Raw genomic sequence first — 24,060 nt, forward strand, 5'->3', positions numbered from 1 at the left:
CAAGAAATTTCTTGGAATTGTTTAGTAATATCACAATGATAGAAATGCAAGAATTAAATATTGCTAAGGTTGAATGGTGTTTTGTTTACACCTTCCTTATGCCTTTACCACCGCCACCCCAAGATGCCTTGATCATGGCTGGGTAACCAATCATCTGACAACTAGCCACTGCTTCCTCTGTTGTATATACACAAGCTTCCTTGTATATTTCCTCCGGAATTGTATCCAAACAACTATCTGGTGGTATTTTAACCTGTAAATTAGATTGTTTTAGCCTGTAAATTATGTGGATGGAAAAGGACTATATCCAAATTAAGTGTATAAGACTGACACGTGAGCCACTCCAAGCAAGTGTTGGTACTCCTGCAGCTTGAGCAATCAAAGAAGAACCTATTTTATCCCCTAGTGCCGCCATAGGTGCAGCAGGAGGCCCAAGAAAAATGATTCCCTTGGCATGCAGTGCATTTGGAAGCTCAGGGTTCTCAGAAGCATGACCCCAACCAGGCCACACAGCAGAAACATGAGTTATCTCTGCCAACTGCATTATTTTCATTTTCATGAGCAAAAGGATATCCTCAAATGCATAAAAGAGAGATAAGCATAGCAAACCTCAACAATGAGTTGAACATTAGCATAATTGTTGTTATTGGTTCCACCAGGTACTTCAACAAATTGATCTGCAATCCTTATGTGCTCTGCATTAATTCTCAAATCTTCAGGAGTTGCCATAGCCACCAAAAGAATTTCCTTTTCAGTTCCAAAAGTTTCATAGGCCCAAGTTCTGACACTGCGAATGAATTTAACTGCTGCCATTCCATTGTTTGCAATCAATATGCTGTGAATAGGTGTCTTTCCACCAAGAGCCTTGCAGAAATCATCCACTTTAGACAATGCAGCTGTATGTCTGACTTGAAATGTTCCATTTACAACTCTATTCAGGTGTAGAGCTTCTGTAATTACAGGTTCCCTTTGAGCTTCAGACATGCTGCACATAGGAAATAGGACATTAGATTGAAGAATGTAACTATAATCAATCTCAAATTCATAGCTTCCAAAATAATCAAGAGGCAATAGGATAATTTCAAACTATAACTAGTAGATGGTGCCTTCCGAGTTCTTTGATCCTAACAACAAAGTTCTTGATTTAGAAAATGTTATCATGAATTACAATGTATTAAAAATCATAAAAAGCTGTGTGGTTTAGATACGTATTTCAGAGTCATGAAAAATTACTTCTAGTTTTAGTTGCATATCGGCACTAATCTAAGACTTGGATGAGTATGAAACTTCGTATTGATTCTTGATGTACAGTGAGGAGATTAAAACATTAGAAGTACAGTTTTTGACTGAATAAATCAAAAGAGCAACTAAAAGTCCTTATCATTCTAAAAACCTAAGCGGAAAAAGTTCCATTATGAAAACCTTCGTAGCCGGATTGCAATAGCTTATCCCAGCAAAGACAAACATCCAACAATACCAAGTGACCAAATAACGTAGTTCCCCTCACTCTTCACAACATACAAAAATAAAAGACTCAGAACATCATCAGCATCAATAACACGCGATCAGCTTTCTAATATCAATCGTCTAAGAACTGGGAAATAGGAAAGCCGAAGCCATACTAAAGAGATCAAAGATACGGAAGAAACTATTAGGAATCAACTCAACGAGAGCTCAATGCAAAAGCTTATGTTAATTCCGTAAAGTATCTAACTCATAGATACCAAATTCAAATTCGCGAGGAAACAAAAAAGGTGGAATCTTGGAGGCTACGAGTTAACGCGAAGAGGCAAAAGATCTCACACTTCGAAGCAGGCAGCGATCAGTTTGCAGGAGAACGCACCCGCCCACGCGGAACTAACAATAGCCAATAAGCGGGCAGATTACCTGAGAAAGGGGGGAAACCGGGGGAGAGAGGAGGCGAAAACCAGAAGAGAGGGCTAGAGATTGTAGAAGGATTGGTGCGCCTTAAATGGGCAGGTAAAGGTCCACGTGAGAGTGAATGCTCCAAGCCCCGCCGTCTCCCGGTCTCGCTCCATCCGGAAGGGAGGGCGAGCCGCGATCGCCCAACTACCACCTTCTTCCGATCCAAAGCCTTCATTTTGACCCGAGCTACCACCGTTTCCACTGGGCGCATGCGACGTCCCATAGCCAACGAGATCGCTCCGCCCGTCAAATCTACGACGAGATCTACGACTCCACGTCTCGCAGATGCTCCGATCGCCTGCTTGATCCACGCGATCCGCTCGATCTGGTGGAGATGAGATACGGCGATCTGTGATTAGATGGGATTGGGTGGGCTTGGAATTTTTGACCGAGAGTTGGGTGCGGTTTTGATCACCAACCCTCCTTCCGTTTTTTTAAAAAATAAAATAAAATAAAATAAAAGTCAATTTATTCTTTAAAATAAATCTTTTTTATAATAATTATTGGAATATTCAAGCCCATTTTTCTACTAATTTCGATTTTTTTTTAATTAATAAAATTCAACTTTTCTACTAATTTGCACTGGAATTAAATTAACAGCTAATTATTGTTTATTTTCCATAAAGGATAATTAAGAAATGATTATTTTCCTCCGTATTAATTCAATTTAATTCGGGTAGGTAGGGTAGTGTGCGTGGTTTCTAAATGCGTCGGGTCCACAATGTGCGCGGATGGCCCACCTGAAAAGGAGTACGCTGCTGTCTGAAATACAGACACCAGGTCTGTTTATCCACAGTTTTTAAAAAAAAATAGATAAGGGATGGATTATTGTCAGATTACGACTGATTCAGCCCTAATTAATTGTGATTGTTCTTTACATTTACCGTTCCTTCGATTACAGTTTAGAACGGGTCATTTGGAGATCACCGGTAGTAGGTAAGTTCTCAGGTTATTGGAGCTCGAATAGGGGACAGTTTTCTAATCGTATTTGATCATCCGTCTCGATTCAAACTATAATATGAGATGATAATGACTCAACAATCCCTATCAATAAATGTAAAAGGATTATCCTCTAATCCATAAAATATGGATCAAAGGATTCGACTACTTGATCGATTGCTTCCTCCATTTTCGTGTGTGACGACTCAAATCCAGAACGGTTCATATGAAATTTTAATGGGTATGTATATACTCTTATATTTAAATCAAAATGTTCTTCATTTAATTTTTAATTCTAAAATATTCTTTTCTTAATAATATTATTTTTTATAATCGTCTTGTTTTTAGGATTCCCTAATTAATTTTAAAAATAGATGATTCTTAATTCATTTATTAGGTAAATTTAAAATACAATTTATGCATAACTTAAAATTTGATTTTTAATATATTTTTCTCATTTAAAATTTAAATTTAATTCTTTTATTATTTCTATGAATAATTTATTTTACTTTTGGAGCTGATGCTGTTAATTAAAATTACTCTAATATTATATAAAATTATTCTAGAATTAACTAAAACTGTTTTCATTTAATCAAGTTAAATTAATCTAATATTATTATAATAATTTTAGCTAAAATTAATACCATCTAAAATAATTTAGTTAAAAGTTCTGTAATTAAAATTAAAATAAAAATATTTTTGATCAAAATTATTATAATATAAAATAATTTTGATGATGTTCTAAATAATTTTAGTTAGGAAAATTTTGATTAAAAGTGTAGAAAAATATAATTACTTGTTAACCGTAATAAAAACAAAGTACGTTTTTAAATTTTATTTTATTCAATTAAAAAAAAGTATTATTGGAAATCTCGACCGGTTTGATCCAGACTCGACTCGTGATGGGGAGTTTAGGCGGATGAATCAAGGTCAACTGGCTCACGCGATTGGTTAGTCTCCATGGAACCGATCGACTCTTTTATTAAGTTTTAACATGCAAGCTGATTAAGTTTAAATTAAGTCAATTAGCTCGAATTAATCGCATGTGTCCGTTTTAACAACTGAGATCTGATTACGTGGAAGCATAAAAAAAAAATATGAATTATAAAATGTAAATTAATTTATTGTGGGGACCAGCACTAACATATGGTAAAAAAAAACAATTTGTTCACCTCTAGTGTTCATATCAACACGTAATCACGGATGACTACTAATTATTAATACAAATGGTCAAGACATGAAGAAAAATATGCTCGGATACGCCAAATTTTGATTTCAATATCTCATATGATAGCATCCGATGTCTCAACCACCATACCATCCCGAGGGCTAATATATGACAAAAGGTGATTCGCTCGCCCCTAGCGTCCCTGTCAACTCATCCCTAGGCCAATACAGAGGAGGTAAATCACGGACGATTACTAGCCATTAGTACAGGTGGCCAAAACATGAAAGAAAGTATGCTCGGACGCGTCGAGTTTTGATCCCAAAATCTTAATGCTTTAGCCATTGCACCGCCCAAGGGGATGCTCTGCTAATATATGGTAAAAAGGTGACTGTACCAACTTATCCCTAGGTCAACATGGAGAAGGTAAATCATGAGTGGTTACTAGTTATTAGTGCAAGTGGCCAAGGCATGAGAGAGGGCATGCTCGGACGCACCGGGTTCGTACCCCAAAATCTCATGTGGCAACATCTCATATTTTAACCACCGTACCGTACCACCTCGAGAGGATACTCTCTGAGGGCTAATATAGTAGCAAAAGGTGAAATTCACCATCCCAACGGCCCCATACGGTCGACCCCAGACCATCTGTGAGGAAGTAAATCAGGAAGTTGTAGTTGGCTATTATAATAATTTTATCCGACACTAGTCAACTCAACCTTGTCTCGAGGGCCCCCATAGGCTATAATTAGTTTATACAAAGATGTTATTAAGAAATTTGAAGTCGATTCCTAATAGATGCGGAATGTCCTGTTGGCAAGTGTAGAGAAGGACTTTTTTTCCTCAACTTTATCGAGATTTGAACTCTTGCCCTATGATAGTAACTCTGTTCCACACTAACCAACTCAACTTTATCCCAGGACATCTCTGAGGGTTAATTTGACAAGAGATATGGATATTATAATACCCAAATATTAAGATCAATATGAATGAGTATTATAACACTTACATATCCATTTAATACGAATATACTCAAATATTACAATCAATGTGAATGGCCCTCTCCAACTGCGTCCTATGGACCACCCTCATTGTCGATCTTGTGCTTAATGATGACCGTCTCCTCAGGACGATCTAGTAGCTAGCACATGAGGTGTTGTCACCATGAAATATGAAGTTCGAATCTCGGTAAAGTCGAGGTAAATATCTCCCTTATATGCTAGTCACTATTCCAAAGACTAATAACCGTCCGTGATTTACTATCTCCGTGTTGACGCTGAAACGGATTGACAGAATTATTAGGGGTGAATGTATTCACCTTTTGCCATCATTGTATTCAATGACGATCATCATGCGGATATCGAGAAGTTCTGTAGGTCGCGGGCCATAGTGTCCACCACAACAGTTTCACAATCGTCACCGTGCTCTCTGCCTCCGCCTCAAGACCGAGCGCTTCGCTTCGGCTGCCAGGTTCATACCTGTGCAGTCCACAGCACCCTCGTCGGTCTCTACTCCATCTGCTCCGATCTCGCCAGCGGCGCCAAGCAGGTCCTCCAGACATCGGACTCCAAAAATGCGGTCGTGAATTGAAATCCTCTCTCTTTTTGTCGAAATGCTCCTTCGAGACCATCCGTCGGACGAGTTCACCTTCCCCTCCGCTGTCAACTCCGCGTCCCTCGCCAACGACTCAGGCATCGGAAGATCTGTCCGTTGTCTGGTTCTCTTAATCATGAATATTAAAAGCATCCACAGCGATTAGAGCCCATTGAGAGCTCTTTCGTTGTCACGTCTGTGCGACATCAAAAGTTAAAAACCTCATACCTCTTTTTATTATTAATAAACCTCTCAATATTCTTTCATAAGTCTCAAATTTTTCATTATATATAATTCTTATTTCTCTTTCATATTTTACATTATACATCATTAAATTTTTATAAAATTTAAATTTACCACTTGCTAACATGAAATAACATTAATAATTTTAAAAAATATATAAATATTACAGTGCATCAAATGAAAAGACATACATTATAATAATATATAAAAATAAACCTAAACTCATCTACACCAGGCCATGTTTTGTTTAATTTTTCCCACCATTTTCTCATATAAATAAAGTTGTCCTGGTGTCATCTCACTGGTATCCTTCATAAGAATTTCATAATCCTTATGAAAGATCTCGGCTTCCCGTAGAGTCATTTTTTACATTTGATAGTCTTTAATATCTTGTCATTCTTTATCGATGTTATGTTCCATTGTGTCGCCCTCTCTGGCTTTAGATTTGCCCTTCCTCTTCGCTGCCTTTTGCCCTATTGGACGAATGCGGACTTCAGAGTCATCTAAATCAACACTTGTATCTGGATTTGATGTTGAAGTGTTTCCTCCTGACTCGGATGTCCTTGCCTTCTTGTTAGAGTAATGAGCAACTGATTGTGGAATATATTTCTCGTAGTTTTTGAGAACCCTCCACACATGCATATACTTAAAATCCTTGTTATTGTTCTTGACTTTCCACATATTCAGTGCATTCTCCAACACATTCTCGTCACTTCAACCGCTTTGCCGATGAGTATAAAAATTATTATAAGTTGCAAAAAATTCATTTACCATCAGTGCAAACCTGTAATAATGTGATTTCAGACGCTAATAACTTCTCGTCATAGATCCAGTGGGGCGATGTTTGTTGTAGTAATCAACAATACGTTTCCAAAAAAAAAAAACTTAATCCTTCTAATCATTACCAATGATTGCATTGGTGCTTATAGTTGCCCATGACTTCACAAGGACCACGTGATTATCGATTCATTTTCCTCCAGCTCAACTTCACACTCTTCTTGTGATGAGTGTGGTGGCACCTGAGTTGCTGGAACATATGATGGCGTTAGAGATTCTTTGTCGCTAATAGATGGATCAATAGTCACCCTTCTAGATTCATTCGAAAGTATGACAGGTGGTTGATTAGGAGAAACCCCGTAAGGATAAGGCATCCAAGTTGGCTACCCATTGCTGACCAGTCTTGGGATGGATACATACCAAATGGAGCTGAGGTGGTGTTACTTGGATTCCACGGCTGCAAAATTTTTTGAGAACTTTGGGAATTTGGAAAATTTGAAGAATATTGTGGAATATATGAAATATTTTGAAAATTTGGAGGATATTGTGGTTGAGAGAAAAAATGAGGATATTGGATATTTAGAGGAATGCGAGTATTTTGAGAAGATGTATTTCCTTCCGTATTTGAAGAATTCAAAAGATTCGTAAAGGAAGTATTAAGATTTTCATCCATCTCGAATACAAATAGGGAATGAAAGGAAGAATTGAGTTGAGAGCAAAGATAGCAATGAAATGAATTAAATAGATCTCATATTTATAGATTTTTTATATATTAAAAAAATTAAATTATAACCGTTGAACAATGGCTGTTCTCACTGAAATGAGAAGCATGTTTTAATTACCAGGCTTTTTGATTTTTTTTAATTATTAAAAAAAAAATGAAAAGACAAAGAAGCGGCTCCGCAACGACAGAGCCGCTTCTTCGTTTTAATTCAAAAACCTCCCTCCACTATGGGAGGGAGGTTTTTCGCCAAGTCCACGTCACAGTGGGAGCTCGGAAAGAGCTCCCACGGTGGATGCTCTAAGATCTATCTTTTCAATAATTAAATATTTTAATTCTAACAACTAACTTTTATTTGAAATAAAATAAAGTAATTTATTTAATTAAATGGTTTATTCAATAAATAATTATAAGTTGAATTAGAAATTTGAATAATTTACATTAAAATTGATTGTTTTTTCTTTCTATTTTTTTTTCTTTTTTACTTTAGACTATGTTAGGCTATGTTAGTTGGATGTAATGTAATCTATCTTGTAATATAATGTAATGTAATCTTGATTACATTACTACATTTGGTAATGTAATGTATGTAATCTTTGATTAGTGATTATATTCTTTTGTTTGGTGTCTATTATTTTTTATAAGGAATGTAATTAGTATTATTATAAAATGACAAAAATATCCTGCGGCCTCTACCGGTGGCCACCCTCTGCCGGAGTTTGCAGCAGGCACCGACAACCAATGGTCGCAGCCGTCGACCGCTGTTGGCAATTGCCAGTCGCCATCGCTGGCCGTCGTTGGCAATCGGTGGCCTACCAGCAACCGGCGACGGGTCGAGATGGTCGGCGACGGGCGGCGACGGGCGGCGGCCGACAACGGGCGACGACGAGCGACAACCGGCCAACGACGAGCGGCGACCGGGCGGCGACCGGCCGGCGACGGGCCAGCAACCGGCCGACGACGGGCAGCGGCGGACGACCGACGACGGTCAGCGGTGACAGACTAAGAGTATATTCGGCATTTAATTTTTAGTGAAACGGTAACCTCGTAATGTAATGTAATCGGATTACATAGTGTTTGTAAACTTCACTATATTTTGTAATCCAGATTACATTACATTACAAGTTTAAGATCAAATCAAACAAAATAATCAACCTTGTAACATAATCCTAATTATATTACAAGATAATTTATATCCTACCAAACGTAGCCCTACTTGCATTAGATGCTTTCTCATTAGGGACCAATTGAGATCTCTCATTAGCATACCAATATTTTCTTAAGAGCGAATTTTGCATTGAGTTTTCCTTTGTTTTGTCTTGCTTTGAGTATTTATTGAACTATGTTGAAAGATTATCAGAATGTCTAGGGTAGTGTGAATTGAAATGTCTTGTGACATCTTTTATTTGAATAAAAGCGAAGTCGATAGTGTTGCTTCAAGGAAATTACTCAATGTTATTGATGAGGAAAGGTCTCCATTTTAGATGGTCATTGTCAAACCTTTGGGCATAGAAATATATTGCATTTGATGCATCCGTTGAAATGATATTTGTGGCCACACTATACAAGGTATTATTGCTTGCTTAAAGATATTTGCTGGAGAGGAACAATAAATTTTTTGTTATGTGATCTAGGTTATGAGATTGAATTAGGAAAATAATCTCTTGTAAGGTAGAATAAGATTTCATATAATAAATTCAATGTAAGAGCTTTATGCACAATATTATCTTTTTTAAGGATCTTTTCTTTTTTTGCATAAGTGCAAAGGACAATGTAACTATTATAAAAGTGGAGTAATGCTTATACAAGCATATCTTCTCTTAATATGAAACAATAATGTAAGCAAAGAAGAGATAGATTTACCAAAAGCTTATAGAAGAAAATCTTCACTTCAAATTGCAAGGCCTTGGAGTTTACTCAACTTGAGCACATGGAAATAATAAAAAAATTTCCACTAAAGAGACATTCTTTGCTGAGTCACAATAATTTATCTCCCTTTTAAATATCTCAAAATAGGTATGGAGGTACATCTCAAGATAGATATGGAGGTACATCTGGGAAGAAGGTATCACCTGTCACATGTAACTACCCAAATACTTAAAGTATTTATATGTTCATGTGGTGAAAGAGACATTATAAAGAAAGAGATAGGAAATCATTTTATATCTTATTATGTATGTCCATCAATAGTAATAGTATGTGGTGTTACAGCTTGATTTTTTTATATTATTAAATTCTTTTTATTCTCTCTTCCCTTCTGCCCTCAGCTTATAATCTCTCGACTTTCTCAAATCTAAATTTTCCTCGCTCTCGCTCCTTCTTTCGCTGCAGTCATCTGCTCCATCTCGCTCCTGTTGGAAAGAAAAGCAAAGGCGTTGCAAGATAAGCAGTTGCATGCTTGTTATCCAGCTAACTAGAAGCTCCCCAAATTGTCACCACAAATATAGCCAACGCTGCTTTGCTTAGCACCTCTTTCCATTCTCGATCGTAAGTTTTTCCACTCCATTATCTATTTTTCAGCTCTATACAATATTTTTTATTAAGATTTATCCTACAACGTATAAGCCCTAGCTGCTACACTGTATAGCAGCTACTTGGACAGTCTAAACAACATTTTCTTATCATTTTTTGGTTATATAATTTGTAGGGAACTTGCCAAACATCATTTCTTACATTTCATAACTAATGGTAAGTCGTTTCATTTTAAGTTGTAATTCCCTCCAATCTTAATATATTATTAGGATTTATGCTACAACGTACAAGCCTGACGCCTGCTACAACGTGTAGCAACTATTTGGACATTTAACTGCTACAACATATAACAACTACTTGGATAGTTAGATGCTAAACGTTGTAGCAACTATTTAGACATTTAGCTACTATAACGTGCAGCAGTTACTTGGACATTTAACTACTATAACGTGTAATAACTACTTGATAAATCATTTCATTTTAAGTTGTAATTTCCTCTAATTCTAATATATTGTTTATACATGATTCTAAATGATCTATTTAATTAATATAGAGGAAAACATATGTTGTCTTTATTGGGTGTCAGCTGGATGTTTATGATACCTGGATAGAAACATTTACACAAGTTAATCGTTTTAAGGGCGCTATGCACTAGTCCTTTGAAAGTAAAAAGGATGTAATAAGAGTTTTTGAAACCTACAATGTACAATCTTACAATGTTAATAATAATTTTTTTGATAAAATTTAATATTTTTAGTTATATAATTTGCAGAAAACTTACTAATTTAAGTCATTCCAATTTCCCAAAATTGATTCGATGGTAAGTCATTCAATTTAAGTTGTAATTTCCTCTAATTCTAATATATTATTAGGATTTATGCTATAACGTAAAATCCCTAACTACTATTGTAAGTATCCCGTGGTAGTTTTGATGTGATCAACTAAGTCAAGTTAGGTCATGTGTATTTGATCCTTGTGTATAAGTATGCAGAAACTTAGGAATAAGAAGTCGAGCGAAAGATGCAGCTAGTGAGAAGGATGGCACAGGAAGAGAGTCGACGCACTTGTTACGTCCGAGGGACGAGGTGATGTGGAAGAGTACGTTAGCCGAGGAAAAGGAAGGGCGCGACGTTTCTGAGGAACGAGAAGCCGGAGCGGACGACTGCTCGAGGAGAGAATGCGAGAGTTGGAATCGGATGAGCTTAACTTTGGAAGACTAGAGGATCACCCAAGCAATCGAAGAAGAAGACAGCGACCGAAGAAGGTGTCGGATGGTTAGTGTATGGCGTTTGGGATCAATGAACTGTTAGTTAGAGCCCTAGAGCCAATCATTTGATGATTGTTGTATGGACTCGTTGTATCATATTCTTGTATATAAATAAAGACATTTGTTTTTGGTTATTATACTTACTTGTATTGGTGTCAAATAACTAAGTATAATAGCGTCCTTGAGTAGAAGGTTCTTACCTATATCAATCGATTGGTTGAATCGATAGTGAGATGATATAGGAACACTACTCTTAATCCTACTCTTAATCATTCCTAGTCAAGTATTAATATTCAAGGACAATGTTAATGTGATGAGACTAGCATATAGGTCAACTCGATGACTTGATCTCACAAGTCATGGATATGGAGATATCAAGTTGACACATGGGTATGCATTAGAGAATGTATACTGAATGACCCGTCATGAGAAAGTATCATGGATCGTTATATGAGTGTCATATACTTTCTCATGTGGCTATTAGTATGACTATTAGTCATTGGACCTGAAGTCACCATGGTTCCCTACATAAGGAGTTACATACTTTGGTTTCGTCAAACGTCTCCCGTAACTGGGTGGACTATAAAGGCGATTACTAGTATGTAACAAATTATGCGGAGGGATGTGAGTGATGTAGATGGGATCTATCCCTCCTATATGACGGGAGTGACATCATTATTCTTGATAGAGTGAGACCACTAAGTGCATGGCCATGCCCAAATGAGTCAATATAAGATGTTGAGCTCATTTGATTGAGTGAGTCTACTTGGGATTCAAGTTTTAGATTGATTAGAGGATGACACAGTCTATACCTCATATTGATCAATCTAGATGTCTAGGATAGAAGGACAATGTCATATATTGTGAGAAGTCACAATTAGTAGTCACAATGTGATGTTAGATCTCAACATTCTTGTAACTTGGGTAGTAATGATGTGTTGCTAGATACCACTCATTACTTATGCTTCTAAATGGGTTTAGGAGCATTGCCAATGTTACAAGAACCTATAGAGTCACACACAAAGGGCAATTAGATGGAGATTAGGTTCATTTGATGAACCTAAAGGATTAGGTCCATGTGATGAACCAAATTGGATTAAGAGTAATCTAAATTAGGCTAATTGAGTTGGACTCAATTTGGTTCATGTGTTGGATGAGTCTAATTTGGACTTAGACTCATTGAATCAATTTAATTCAATGAATAGAGATTCATTTAAATTAAAATTGACTTGAACCAATGGTTAGATTAAATCAACCATGGGAGAGAAGTGGTCAAGTTTGACTTGACTTGAGAGGAAGATGAAGGGTCAAGTTTGACTTGACCATTTGCCACCTCATTGGTGAGTTGGAAAAGAGTGGGCACCTCATCATGATTGCTTAAGTGGGATGCCACCTCATGGGAGTTACCAAGAGTTGTGACTCTTGGTATCCCATGGAGATAAAACTCCCTCTTAATGTGGTCGGCCACATGAATTCATTGTGTGAGTTTCATTTCTTTTGTGTAACTCTCATCTTCTTCCTCAAGTTCTCTCTTCTCTCCCTCTCCTCCACCTTGGCTGAACCATTCAAAGGTGCTAGCACACCTTTTGTTTGGTTTCTCCATCTCTTGCTTGTGTGGATACACATAGAGGAGTATCTACTTTGATACTCTCGAGATCCGGCGAACCTTGGACGAGCGGGATTAAGCGAAGGGCTTCGCATCAAGGGTAAATTATTATCTTGTAGATCTAAAGTAGATCTAGGCTTCGAAAACTTGTACGTGAAAGTTTTACGAAATTTTAATCTTCGCACGGATCCGGTGGCATGTGAATTTTAGGGTTTCCACAACGCAAAAAGCGGTTTTTGCGGCCTGAAAAATCCAACACGAACTAGTTGGTCCAGGCACCCCCACCACTTTGATGCTAAAAGGGTGCCTCGACATAGTGGATCAATTTTGGGTCCATGTTAGCAGTAGTCCAGGAGCCCAAAGTAGGTCCAGGCACCCGAGAGTGAATAAAAAATTATATTCACACTATTGCGAGGCTGTTGAGTGGAGATAGAGTTTTACCACGTTGGGGCGCCCGAATAGGGTCCGGGATCCCAGATTGCGCTACGTCGGTAAACGATTAAATCTGTAGGACTATAACACTAGAGGGGGGGGGGGGGTAAATAGCATTAATAGAAATCACGTTTTAAAACAAGTCACGCAGCGAAAAAGAGAGAGAACAAAAGCACATGCTAACATAAGTAGTTTTATTTGGTTCAGAATCTTTGTCGACTCCTACTCTAAGGTCTGCACATGAGAGTGCTTTTAATGGGCAATCACTATCAATTTGAAATGGATTTACAGAGTTAAGTACAATAGTTGAAATGTAACATTACCGACAAGCAAAAAGGAAATATAAAGAATATAAAGAATGTTGTTTGGTCCTAAGAAGATCATACCGGTTCCACTGTACAAAAATTTTGTACAAGTGTCGAATCTTTCCTAAACAACCTATTGTGTTCTTTAGAAATTAAATTAGGAATCGTAAATAGAACTTAACATTATTGATTCCAAATTTAACTTATCTGTTCTTAATGGTTTAGATTTGGATCACAAACAATGCTTAACATTATTGATCCAAATCCACCTATGTTATAAATTCAATTAAATATTTATTTCGAAAATTAGCTCCCAGGTCAAACATGGCGAGGCACATGGCCTTCTTGGGTATGGGAGCATCCACCACTGCCTCGACAAAGCCTCTTAACGAAATTCAATATTTAATTTCCTAAAATAACATTAGGTTTAATCAAAAGGAACAATCGAATCACAAGATTGAAAAATAAAAACACAACTTCGAAACAAATCCGAAACTCTAGAATCATATGCCTCTTGTGTTTGGAATTCATACAAAGAAAAACTAGCATGATGCCGAAAATAATTACTAGTTATACCTTTCTTTGTATGCAACGACCTCTTGATCTTCTACCATATTCTTCTTCTTATCTCGGATGTTGTGTGAGCGACGATCTACCGAGATGAGAACCACCCAAGCTCCTTCTTCTCCAAGCTAGTTTCGGCCACCACAAAAACTCCAAGAGATGTGAGGTTCGCCACCACCACCAAGCTACAAGGGATGCTAGAAACAAAGCCTCATTTCTCTCCTTCTTCTCCTAGCTAGAACTGGCCACTAAGGACTTCTCTTGTGTTGATGCTGCCGACCACAAAGGAGGAAGAGAAAAGGAGAAGAGCAAAAAGCAAGGGCCGACCACCACCAAGGAAGAGAGGAGGAAAATAAAATAGAGTTGTTAGCCATGAAGACACCCCTACCCCCTCTTTTATAATCCTTGGTCTTGGCAAATAAGGAAAATTTAAATAAAAACTTCCTTATTACTTTGTCATGAAAAGGAAAATTTAATTAATTAAAATAAAATTCCTTTTCTTAAATCATATGGTCAACCACCTTAAAGCTCCAAACAAGGAAAGTTTTAACAACACAAGAATTAAAACTTTCTAATTTGTTTTCGGAAATTTTAATAAAAATTTTTCTAATAATTTTTCCCTTCATGGTTGGTTATAAAAGGAAATTTTATAAATTAAAAATTTTCTTTTAAACATGTGGATGATTTCCAAAAAGGAAAGTTATTTTTAAAATTAAAATCTCCTTTCAATTTACAAATAAGGAAAGATATCAAATCTTTTCTTAATCCTTTATAGAAACTTATAAAAGGAAAAATTTATAATTTTAAAACTCTCTTTTAAATCATGAACATGGTTACAAAAAAAGAAAGTTTTCTCAAAATTAAAATCTTTCTTTCAATCTACAAATAAGGAAAGATATCATATCTTTTCTTAATCTTTTGTAGAAAGCTATAAAAAGGAAAGATTTAAATTTTAAACTCTCTTTTAAAACCATGGAATCCACATAAGAAAAATTTTAAAAATAAAATCCTTTTAATATGATGTGGCCGGCCACCTAAGCTTGGACTCAACCTAGGGTCGACAACCACTTGGATCATCCAAGGATTAACTTGGCCGACCCCTTACTTGGGCTCCAAGCAAGGCTTGGTCGGCCACCTTAGAATGGGTATAAAGGTGAGTATAGGTGGGTATAATACTTTATAAATAAGAGGCTACGATAGGGACTGAGAGGAGAAATTGGTTTTGGTCTCCCGATGAAATTAAGCTTCCTGTGTTCGCCCCGAACACCCAACTCAATTTCATCAATAATAATTCATACCACTAAAGAATTATTATTAAACTACCACACTAATCCCAAATTATGTTTTGGGCTCCTTCTTATTATGAGTGTGTTAGTCTCCCTGTGTTTAAGATGTTAAATGTCCACTAATTAAATGAGTTACTGATAACTCTCTTTAATTAATATCTTAGTCCAAGAGTAGTACCACTAAACCTTATCGTCATGTTGGACTAAGTCCACCTGTAGGGTTTAACATGAAAATCCTTATGAGCTCCTCTTGGGGACATTATCAACCTAGATTACTAGGACACAGTTTCCTTCTATAATCAAAACATACACTATAAGTAATATCATTTCCCAACTTATCGGGCCTATTGATTTATCGAGCTAAATCTCACCCTTTGATAAGTCAAAGAAATAAATACTAAATATATGTGCTTGTTATTATATTAGGATTAAGAGCACACACTTCTAGAATAACTAAGGTTTTGTTCTTTTATTAAGTCAGTATAAAAAGAACTTACCTTAAATGGTCCTACTCAATACACTTAGAGTGTACTAGTGTAATTTATTAGTCAAGATAAATTAATATCTAATTACACTACGACTATTCTAATGATTTGTTCCTTTCCATCTTAGTCATGAGCTACTATTTATAATTAATAAAGAACCGATAATATAATCTTTTGTGTGTGACACCATACACCATTTTATCTATAATATAAATTAATTGAACAACTACATTTAGCATATAAATGTAGATATTGACCAATATGATTTTTATTTCTAAGTAAATGTTTATACAAAAAGCTAGGCTTTTAGTATACATTCCAACAAAGAAGTCTTCGTTCTTCAAACTTTGGAGCATCCTTTCGGTGTCGGCAGAGCCTTTCCAGAGCAGCATGCGAATATAAAAGTCGTAGCAAATGTTGTTCTCAAGCTATTGGTTGAAGGTTGCTTTTATAGGCCTATCTGGGCACCTGGATCCCCTCTCGAGCATCGGGACTGTGTTGACATGGCGAGCTCTCATCGAAACTTCATCCGCGAAGTTTATCCACCTCTTGGCACCCGAACCCCCTTTAGGCGCCTGGACCATTAACGTGGGCTCGGCCAGTCGACGCCCTCTAACTCATCTTCTGAATAAATTTTTTGGTCTGGGCGCTTGGACGAGCTCCGAGCGCTCGGACCACCTTCGAGCGCTTGGACCACCTTAGTCCTTGGCCACCTGCCCGGTAAAGCTGGTCCGGGCACCTGGATCTCTTCCGGGTGCCCGAACACTCTTTTTTAACCTCTTCTTTCTTGTAAAAAATATTTAGTCCAGACAACCAATGTAATATACCCAATATATATATATATATAATATAATATAATATAATATAATATAATATAATATATATTTCATATCCAGGAGGAAAATATTACACAGGTTAAAAATTGATCTAATAAAATTTATAAATAAATATATGGATAAAATAATTAATAATAAATAAATAAATAAATATGGAAGAGTATATGTGAATTTTAGGAATTTATTGAGATTTTTCTGAAATTTTATTTCAATTTAAAATGAATGTTTAATGGCTTTTAATGGGATAAAATAGTTAGGCCTTATTAAAGCCTATTTTGAATACCTAATTAAAAGTGGGAGTTGATTAGATATATAAGCTTAGGTTTGATCATCAAAAGTCCCTAGGACGTTTCACAGTTGGGAATGCATGGTTTCGTGGCCGAGAGGTCTAGGGTTCGATCCTTGGGGTGTCATTACCTGGGGTTAGCATCCTGGTCATGCGCTTTCAGCTGTGTACCTGCATTTACCTCCCTCCATATCCGTGGGACCGACTCTAGGGGGTCATTGATGTGGCGGTTCCATATTTTTTAGCTTTGGTCACCAAAACCTAAGTTCGTTAATAAAAAAAATCCAAGCCTCGTTCTCCTCCTCATGCTTGCAATGCGGAGCCGGTGTGTGCCTGACCCGACAATGGCCGCTGCTCGTGGACGGCCAACGCCACTCCTCCACCCCTTCCACTTCCTCCTCCTCCTCCTTCGCTTCCAGTAACCTCGAGTGCATCTTCAACAAGTTTAACTCCAATGGCAATGACAAGATCTTGTTTGAGGAGCTCATCATGGTACTCGCGAGCCTCTGCTACCCGTCCTCAAAGGAGGAGCTCCGTCAGATGATGGTCGAGGGCGACTCCGACCGGGATGATTTCATCTCCCTAGAGGAGTTTGTGGGGATCAACGCCCCGCCGATGTCGACCAACGAGAGACATCTGCATCTCTCCTTCACCAGGCACACAACGACGTTGTTCCGCCGCGAGCATGACCGGTGTCGCCCAACTACTGGTGATGCTCCCCTGTTGACGTGAGAAAACCAATGCCAATGCTACTCCTCCGTCGTTTCCCAATAGCTACCAGCGCCTCCACCACTTCTGTGGCTAGAAGTTGCGACCGATTGCAACCTCCGATGCTACAACTTCTCTAGCGTGCCCGTGCATCCTACAGTTGATGTTGACCGGCTCAACCTCACCGTCCTGAACCCAGCACCCCTCTCGGCGATGACGCATAGTCATTGCCTTCCCTTTCCTTTTGCCCGCCATTGCCAAAGTCGGAGAAGGCAAAGTTAGGTAACCATTTATTTTTGCTTGATTAGCATAATGATTAGCTTTGATTAATGATGGTTAATTAGCTTCAAGTTAATTATTGAAAGATTAATTAACTATGTGTAAATGAGATAAATTATAACATATGTAGTTATGAGTTGAATAATTGATATGAATCAGTTAAATAAGATTTTTTATTAAGTTACTAATTAGTTAAAGGATTTATAAGTTAATTGAGAGTTAATTGGTTTATTATTGAACTTAATTGATGGAGGGATTAATATATTAGCATAGAAATTAAACAATAGGTTGATAAATAGGATTATTGTTTTACTTAGATTGGCTTCGTTTCGACACTTGTAGGATTCGAGCTCCAGGCAGACTATTTGAATAAGAGATAGTCAACACGTTATATGGTTGAGGTGGGTAGATATTGCTTATCTTCTTGATAGCTTCGATTATAGTGCATGATTGTTTACTGTCATGTTTTGATGAGGTCACAGTTACTCGCTTACCTTAAGTCTATCCTATATCACTCCTGAGTTTAATACCTTATTATTTGTCCTTATATGTTAATGTATTGTTGATAGCTATGCAGTTATATTTGATATTCATGATCATGTTTATAGATATGCGTGATATTACAATACCATAGTGTAGGACGTTGGATATTCTGCTAGATCGCTTGGTAGATGATTTGAGTTTGTATTTATTGTTGGGATTATTATACCATAGTGCAGGATATCGAGAATCTTGCTAAACATTTATTTGTTATTTTATACCATAATATAGGGCATGGAGTATCCTAATAGACCCTTGTTGTTATTTAGTTCTATAGCTTATGTTCATGAATTTGTGTTATAGTATAGTTATATACTTAGGCTCGTTCCTATAGGTCACTAATATTATAGGTAGTATAGTTGTATACTGGTGCAAGGGTATATATGTTAGTGAGATTATATTGACCTACACTTAATGGAAATCACTCCCTAGCAGAAGGGTAATGTATTTCACTAGACTTTTCCCTTCGGATCAACCCCTAGGATTACTTGATCTTGACCCAATTATTTATTATACATGTGATGATACCATTGAATTAGTTGAGATATTAATACTAGGTGACTAGTAACTTGGGGACATGATTGTCTATTTTCTGCCTATATATTATTATGATTATACCATAGCATAGGATACCGAGTATCCTAGTAGACCCTTACTTGTTATATAGACTCATGCCTATACATTAGTAAGATTATACCATAGTATAGTATTTTGAGTATCCTACTGGACACTCAGTTAGATTGGCCTACAGACCATTGTCTCCCATCTATGGTTGAGAGAGTTGTCAGTGACCGTTGGTCTACCCTGACGACCATTGTCTCTCATTCGTGGTTGAGAGAGTCGTCAGCAACCATTAGTATATCATGTCGATCATTGTCTCTCATTCATGGTTGAGAGAGTCGTCAGTAACCGTTAATATACCCTGTCTACCCACGGGACCATCTGTGATAGAGCGTTCTCCCATAAACAGTGACTAGTTATTTACCCTGACTGCCCACAAGACCATCTTGTTAATATTATCCCTAGTACCAATTATGAGATAATTGTAAATGACTTATTTTGTATCATATTTTATTATTAATAAAAGGCAAAGTTGGTTATTATATTTATTTCAGTTCAGTGTTGATTGAATAAGTATAATAATGTCCTTGGGTAGTAGATTCTTATCTACAACATATCAATTGGTTGAATTAATAGTGAGATATTGTAGATATACATGGAACACTACTCTTAACTATTCTTAGTCAAGTATTAATATACAAGGACAATATTAATGCGTTGAGACTAGCATGTAGATCAACGGATGACTTGATCTCACAAGTTATGGATATGAGATATCAGGTTGACACATGGGATATTAGAGAATATATACTGAATGTCCCGCCATGAGAATATTTCATGGATCGTTATATGAGTATCATAAACATTCTCATGTGACTATTGGTATGAATAGTTCTTAGACCTGAAATCACTACGGTTCCCTACATAAGGAGTTGTGTACTTTGGTATCGGCAAAAGTCACTTGTAACAAGGTGGACAATAAAGTCGATCATTGGATATACAATGAATTATGCCGAGGGATATGAGTGATGTAGATGGGATCTATCCCTTTCATATGATGGAAGTGATATCTATGGGCCTCTTGATTAGTAGGACACAAGAAAGCATGGTCATGCACAAATGAGTCAATATGAGATATTGAGTGTATTTGATTGAGTGTGTCTACTTAGAGATCAAGAAACACAAAAGGTTGATAAGAGGATGGCACGATCTATACCTCATTGATCAATCTAGATATCAAGGATAGAGGGACCAAGTTATACAATATAATAGTCACGGACATATTAGGTCAGATCTCGACTTTCTCGTCATTTGGGTAGCAATGATGCCTTGCTAGATATCACTCATTGCTTATGTATCTAAATGTTGATTTAGATACATTGCCAACGTTACGAGAATCTATTGGGTCACACACAAAGGACATGTAGATTTGGAGATGGGTTCATATGATGAATCATTGGATTAAGTCTAATCCAGACTTATTGAGTTAGACTCAATTGGATCTAATTATTGAATTGAGTCCAATTCAAACTAGACTCAAGGAGTCAATACGAATTAATGAAATAGTGATTCATTATATTTGAAATTGCATGAGATCAATTGAGTAAGACTCGATTGAATTAGACTTGAGTTAGACTCTAGTGGATTACACTTGAGTTAGACTCAAGTGGATTAGACTTGAGTTAAACTCAAGTGAATTCATTCAGTAAGAGAATTAATGGAGATTAATTTATTGAATTTCAAAATTCAATGAATCATTCAATTTTTGAAATTGAATTCAAAATGAAGAGGTTCAAATGTGGTCCGTAATGGAGTGTAAATATTCATTAATACTCATTAATTGAATTAATTCTTATTAAGTATTTTCATTGGATGAAAATACTTAAGCATTTTTTCCTCTCATTTTGGTGCACTTCTTCATTCTCCTTCCTCTTCTCTTCTCCTCTAGTCCGAGACCTCCTATCAAGGTTGCTAGCACAACCTTAGGTGGTTGCCTTCTCCACTTACGAGTTTGTGAGACAAACGAACACTTGTTCGTGTGGATACCATAGATGTGCAAACGTGTGATCGTATTGAGATCCAAGCTGTCTGGAGTTCATGTGCATGCATCAAAGGTATACTATCATGATATAAACTTAGTATAGATTGTAACATATCTTTCCCTTCGCATGGATCTTCTGGAGGAGCTAGAAGTTTTCCGCTGCCCTTAAGCATGTTTAACGCCCTAGTTCCTTACATATCTGTGGTAGAGAGTTCTCCCATAGTCAATGATAGGGGAGCCCGATAGCTACCTCATCCTGTCTGCTCACGGGACCATCTATGGTAGAGCATTCTCCTGTAGACAGTGACTAGTCATTTACCTTGACCGCCCACAGGACCATCCATAGTAAAGTGTTTCTCCTGCAGTCAGTATTTATTATTTGTCTGCTATATGTCGATCATGTATTTATTCGTGCAGGTTAGATGTACTATATGCACTCCCAATTTATTGGTTATACTTGGTTGAGCAGGTTAGTGAAGTGTCATGTTATTGATTATACTTTTAGTTAGTTGGTGATTATGTTGGAACATCTATGTTGGTTAGTAATTATTTTACCTAAGACTGCATCCTTTGATCTCCTGTCAGTATATTATTTATGCATTATATTCTTCTACCCACTGAGTTATTAAATTCACTACCCCCCTTGCTTTTCCTTTGATTTTCAGGTTAGCAGATAGATGAGGTGTTATGTCGCTCAGAGGTCCTAGTTGTCTGTCCCACTCGAGTTGGATTTTTGTTTCAATTGTTCGAGTTGTTTTATTCGTCTGTTCCGCTACCATTATTTATGTTTTCTTTACTTTGTCGAATCGATGAAGTTTTATTAAAATATGGTATAACTTAGTTTAATATGATCACATGTTTATGCATACATACACGCATTACTATTTATGATTTGATGTTATTATATTACATTGGTATTTTATGTTGGCTTGAATTGGTTCGATATCGTATTTCCTATATTTTCATTAGGGGGCATCATCCGATTTGATGGACAAGTATACCCTCGGGGTGTGACAACCAAAATATATTTATCCTGTAATACAAAGTTAGCACAATACAATAAGATAGTAGTAATAATTAGATTCTGTTGAGATCAAGATCTGGTTAAAGTCTTAACTTAAGTTTCTCAAATGGGCCTAAGCTGGACCAACGCCTATTGTTTCCTCAACCAGGAGCGCATTCTCACTGGATCTCTCCTCTAGTTGCTTACCTTTTACTTACCAATTATAGTTGCTTGCCTTGCCTTTGACCACCAAGTCTTCCTGTCAATTGTCAAGCCCGCAGGCCCAACTGGACTTCGACCAGTTATCAGGTCCCGTAGGCCCAACTGAACTTCCAGTCAGATATTGGATCCCGCAGACCTTTCTGGACTTCGCACTAGCTATCAAGACTTGCAGACCTAACTGGATTTCAACTTGATGCCATGTCCTCCAGACCCATCAACTCTTGCACACTTGGTAAAGTAATACAACACTTGGTAAAGCAACTCTTGATCACAAACACTCTAACTTTAATCCACTTGTTATTTCATCAAAACCTGAATTAGATCATTAGTGTAAATTACACTGACAACATCCGACCAGCAGGCTATAAATAGAGTTCTGGTCTTAGTAGTTCAATACAACACTTTTTGTATTCAAGTTCTTTACTCTGTTCTTTAAATTATGTATTGTCAACTTCTTGTACGAGGCTTCTCCACCTCTGACTCATGTCGAAGGAGTTTGCTACTTGAGCTTCACTTGCCTTGGATTAGCAACCTCCTCAGTTGTAAACCAAGTAAATCTTTTTGTCTCGTACTTATTTTTATATATTTTAGTTTCATTATTTAAAGTGTGTCTTAATTAAAGCCAAAAGTTTTGGAAAGGGTATTTTTATAATTTTAGATAATTCACCCCCCTCTTGCCAACCTCTTGGAGACTTACAAGTAGTATCAAAGCGATGACGCTTCAGAAGGATTAATCACGGATCAAAGTAAAGAAATCGATGGTCAGACCAAGCCTCAACTTGCCAAAGTTCGAGGAGGAGTTCACACACTAGAAACGTCGAATATAGATATTTCTAAAAACATATTTTGAAATTATTTTAATAATAAAGTATGATTTTATAATTCCTAAGGATCAACAAGGAGAAGAGAAAGAAGAAAATCAATGGACGAAGAAGAAACAAAGTAACTTCGTAACTTCGTAACTAACAGCTGAGCGGAATACCACTTACTAAGTGTATTACCATCTCAAGAAGTGAATTGCATTGGAAGCTACACCTCGGCCAAAGAACTCTAGGAGAAATTCTTGGAGCTCCATGAAAGCACATCCAAAGCGAAGTTTGCACGATGAGATATTCTTTGGAGCAAGCTAATGAACCTCCGCTTAGAAAAAGGTGAGAAGGTGGCTCAACTACACGCGAAGATCAAGGAGCTGCTCACCAAATTGATCAATCTTAGTGAAATGGTAACCAACCGAGACTCAGTCCACTACACACTCAATGCATTTCCCAGAACTCCAAAGTGGATCTTAATAATATACGTCTATTATATCTCTAAGGATTTAGAGGTAAGTACCTTAGAAGAACTCTTCTTAACATTAGAATTACATGAAATTAGATGTGCTAGTATAACAAAAGAGTCAAGTCAGAATCTGGCACCGTAAGCCAACAAGAAGGACAAACCCGAGTTAGACTTCAATCTAGATGTAGACTAAGAAGGTTATATAGTAAGAAAGTTTAAAAAGTTTTTTAAATCTAACAAGTTTAAAGAAATGCAAACCAGAAAAAAATCCAAGAAATAAAAGAAAGGTTTGATGCTATAATTTCCAACAAGAAGGACACATAAAGGAGGACTTCCCAAAGTTCAAGAAGGAGAAAGACAAAGGGTCAAGGTGAACCAAGCACAAGAATCTCAAGACCACTTGGGATGAAAGTTCGGCATCCGAGTCTGAAATAGATGCCTATGATGGACTAGCACTGATGGCTAATCACGAAGAATCAAGCAACTTGGAAGCTAGCATCAATGAAGGGGGAGACACATCAGATG

General features: G+C 37.0%; 1 protein-coding gene across 2 annotated transcripts; it reads right to left on the minus strand.

Moving 5' to 3' along the window:
• Nucleotides 1-27: 27 nt before the first annotated feature.
• LOC121987500 (acetyl-CoA carboxylase 1-like) lies at nucleotides 28-2,112 on the minus strand. Of its 2 annotated transcripts, none has more exons than XM_042541264.1 (4): nucleotides 1,888-2,112; nucleotides 610-985; nucleotides 332-538; nucleotides 28-253 (listed from the first exon to the last, which is right to left on the minus strand). In XM_042541264.1, exons 2-4 carry the CDS (start codon nucleotides 982-984, stop codon nucleotides 86-88), a joined length of 750 nt encoding a protein of 249 aa, XP_042397198.1. In that variant the 5' UTR covers nucleotide 985; nucleotides 1,888-2,112; the 3' UTR covers nucleotides 28-85. The 2 variants fall into 2 exon arrangements, with proteins under 2 accessions (XP_042397198.1, XP_042397197.1); XM_042541263.1 differs by having other exon boundaries at nucleotides 30-253; nucleotides 1,804-2,110.
• Between the last annotated feature and the right edge of the window lie 21,948 nt (nucleotides 2,113-24,060).

The sequence above is a fragment of the Zingiber officinale genome, chromosome 5B (genome assembly GCF_018446385.1).
Source record: "Zingiber officinale cultivar Zhangliang chromosome 5B, Zo_v1.1, whole genome shotgun sequence".
NCBI classification, from domain to species: domain Eukaryota; kingdom Viridiplantae; phylum Streptophyta; class Magnoliopsida; order Zingiberales; family Zingiberaceae; genus Zingiber; species Zingiber officinale.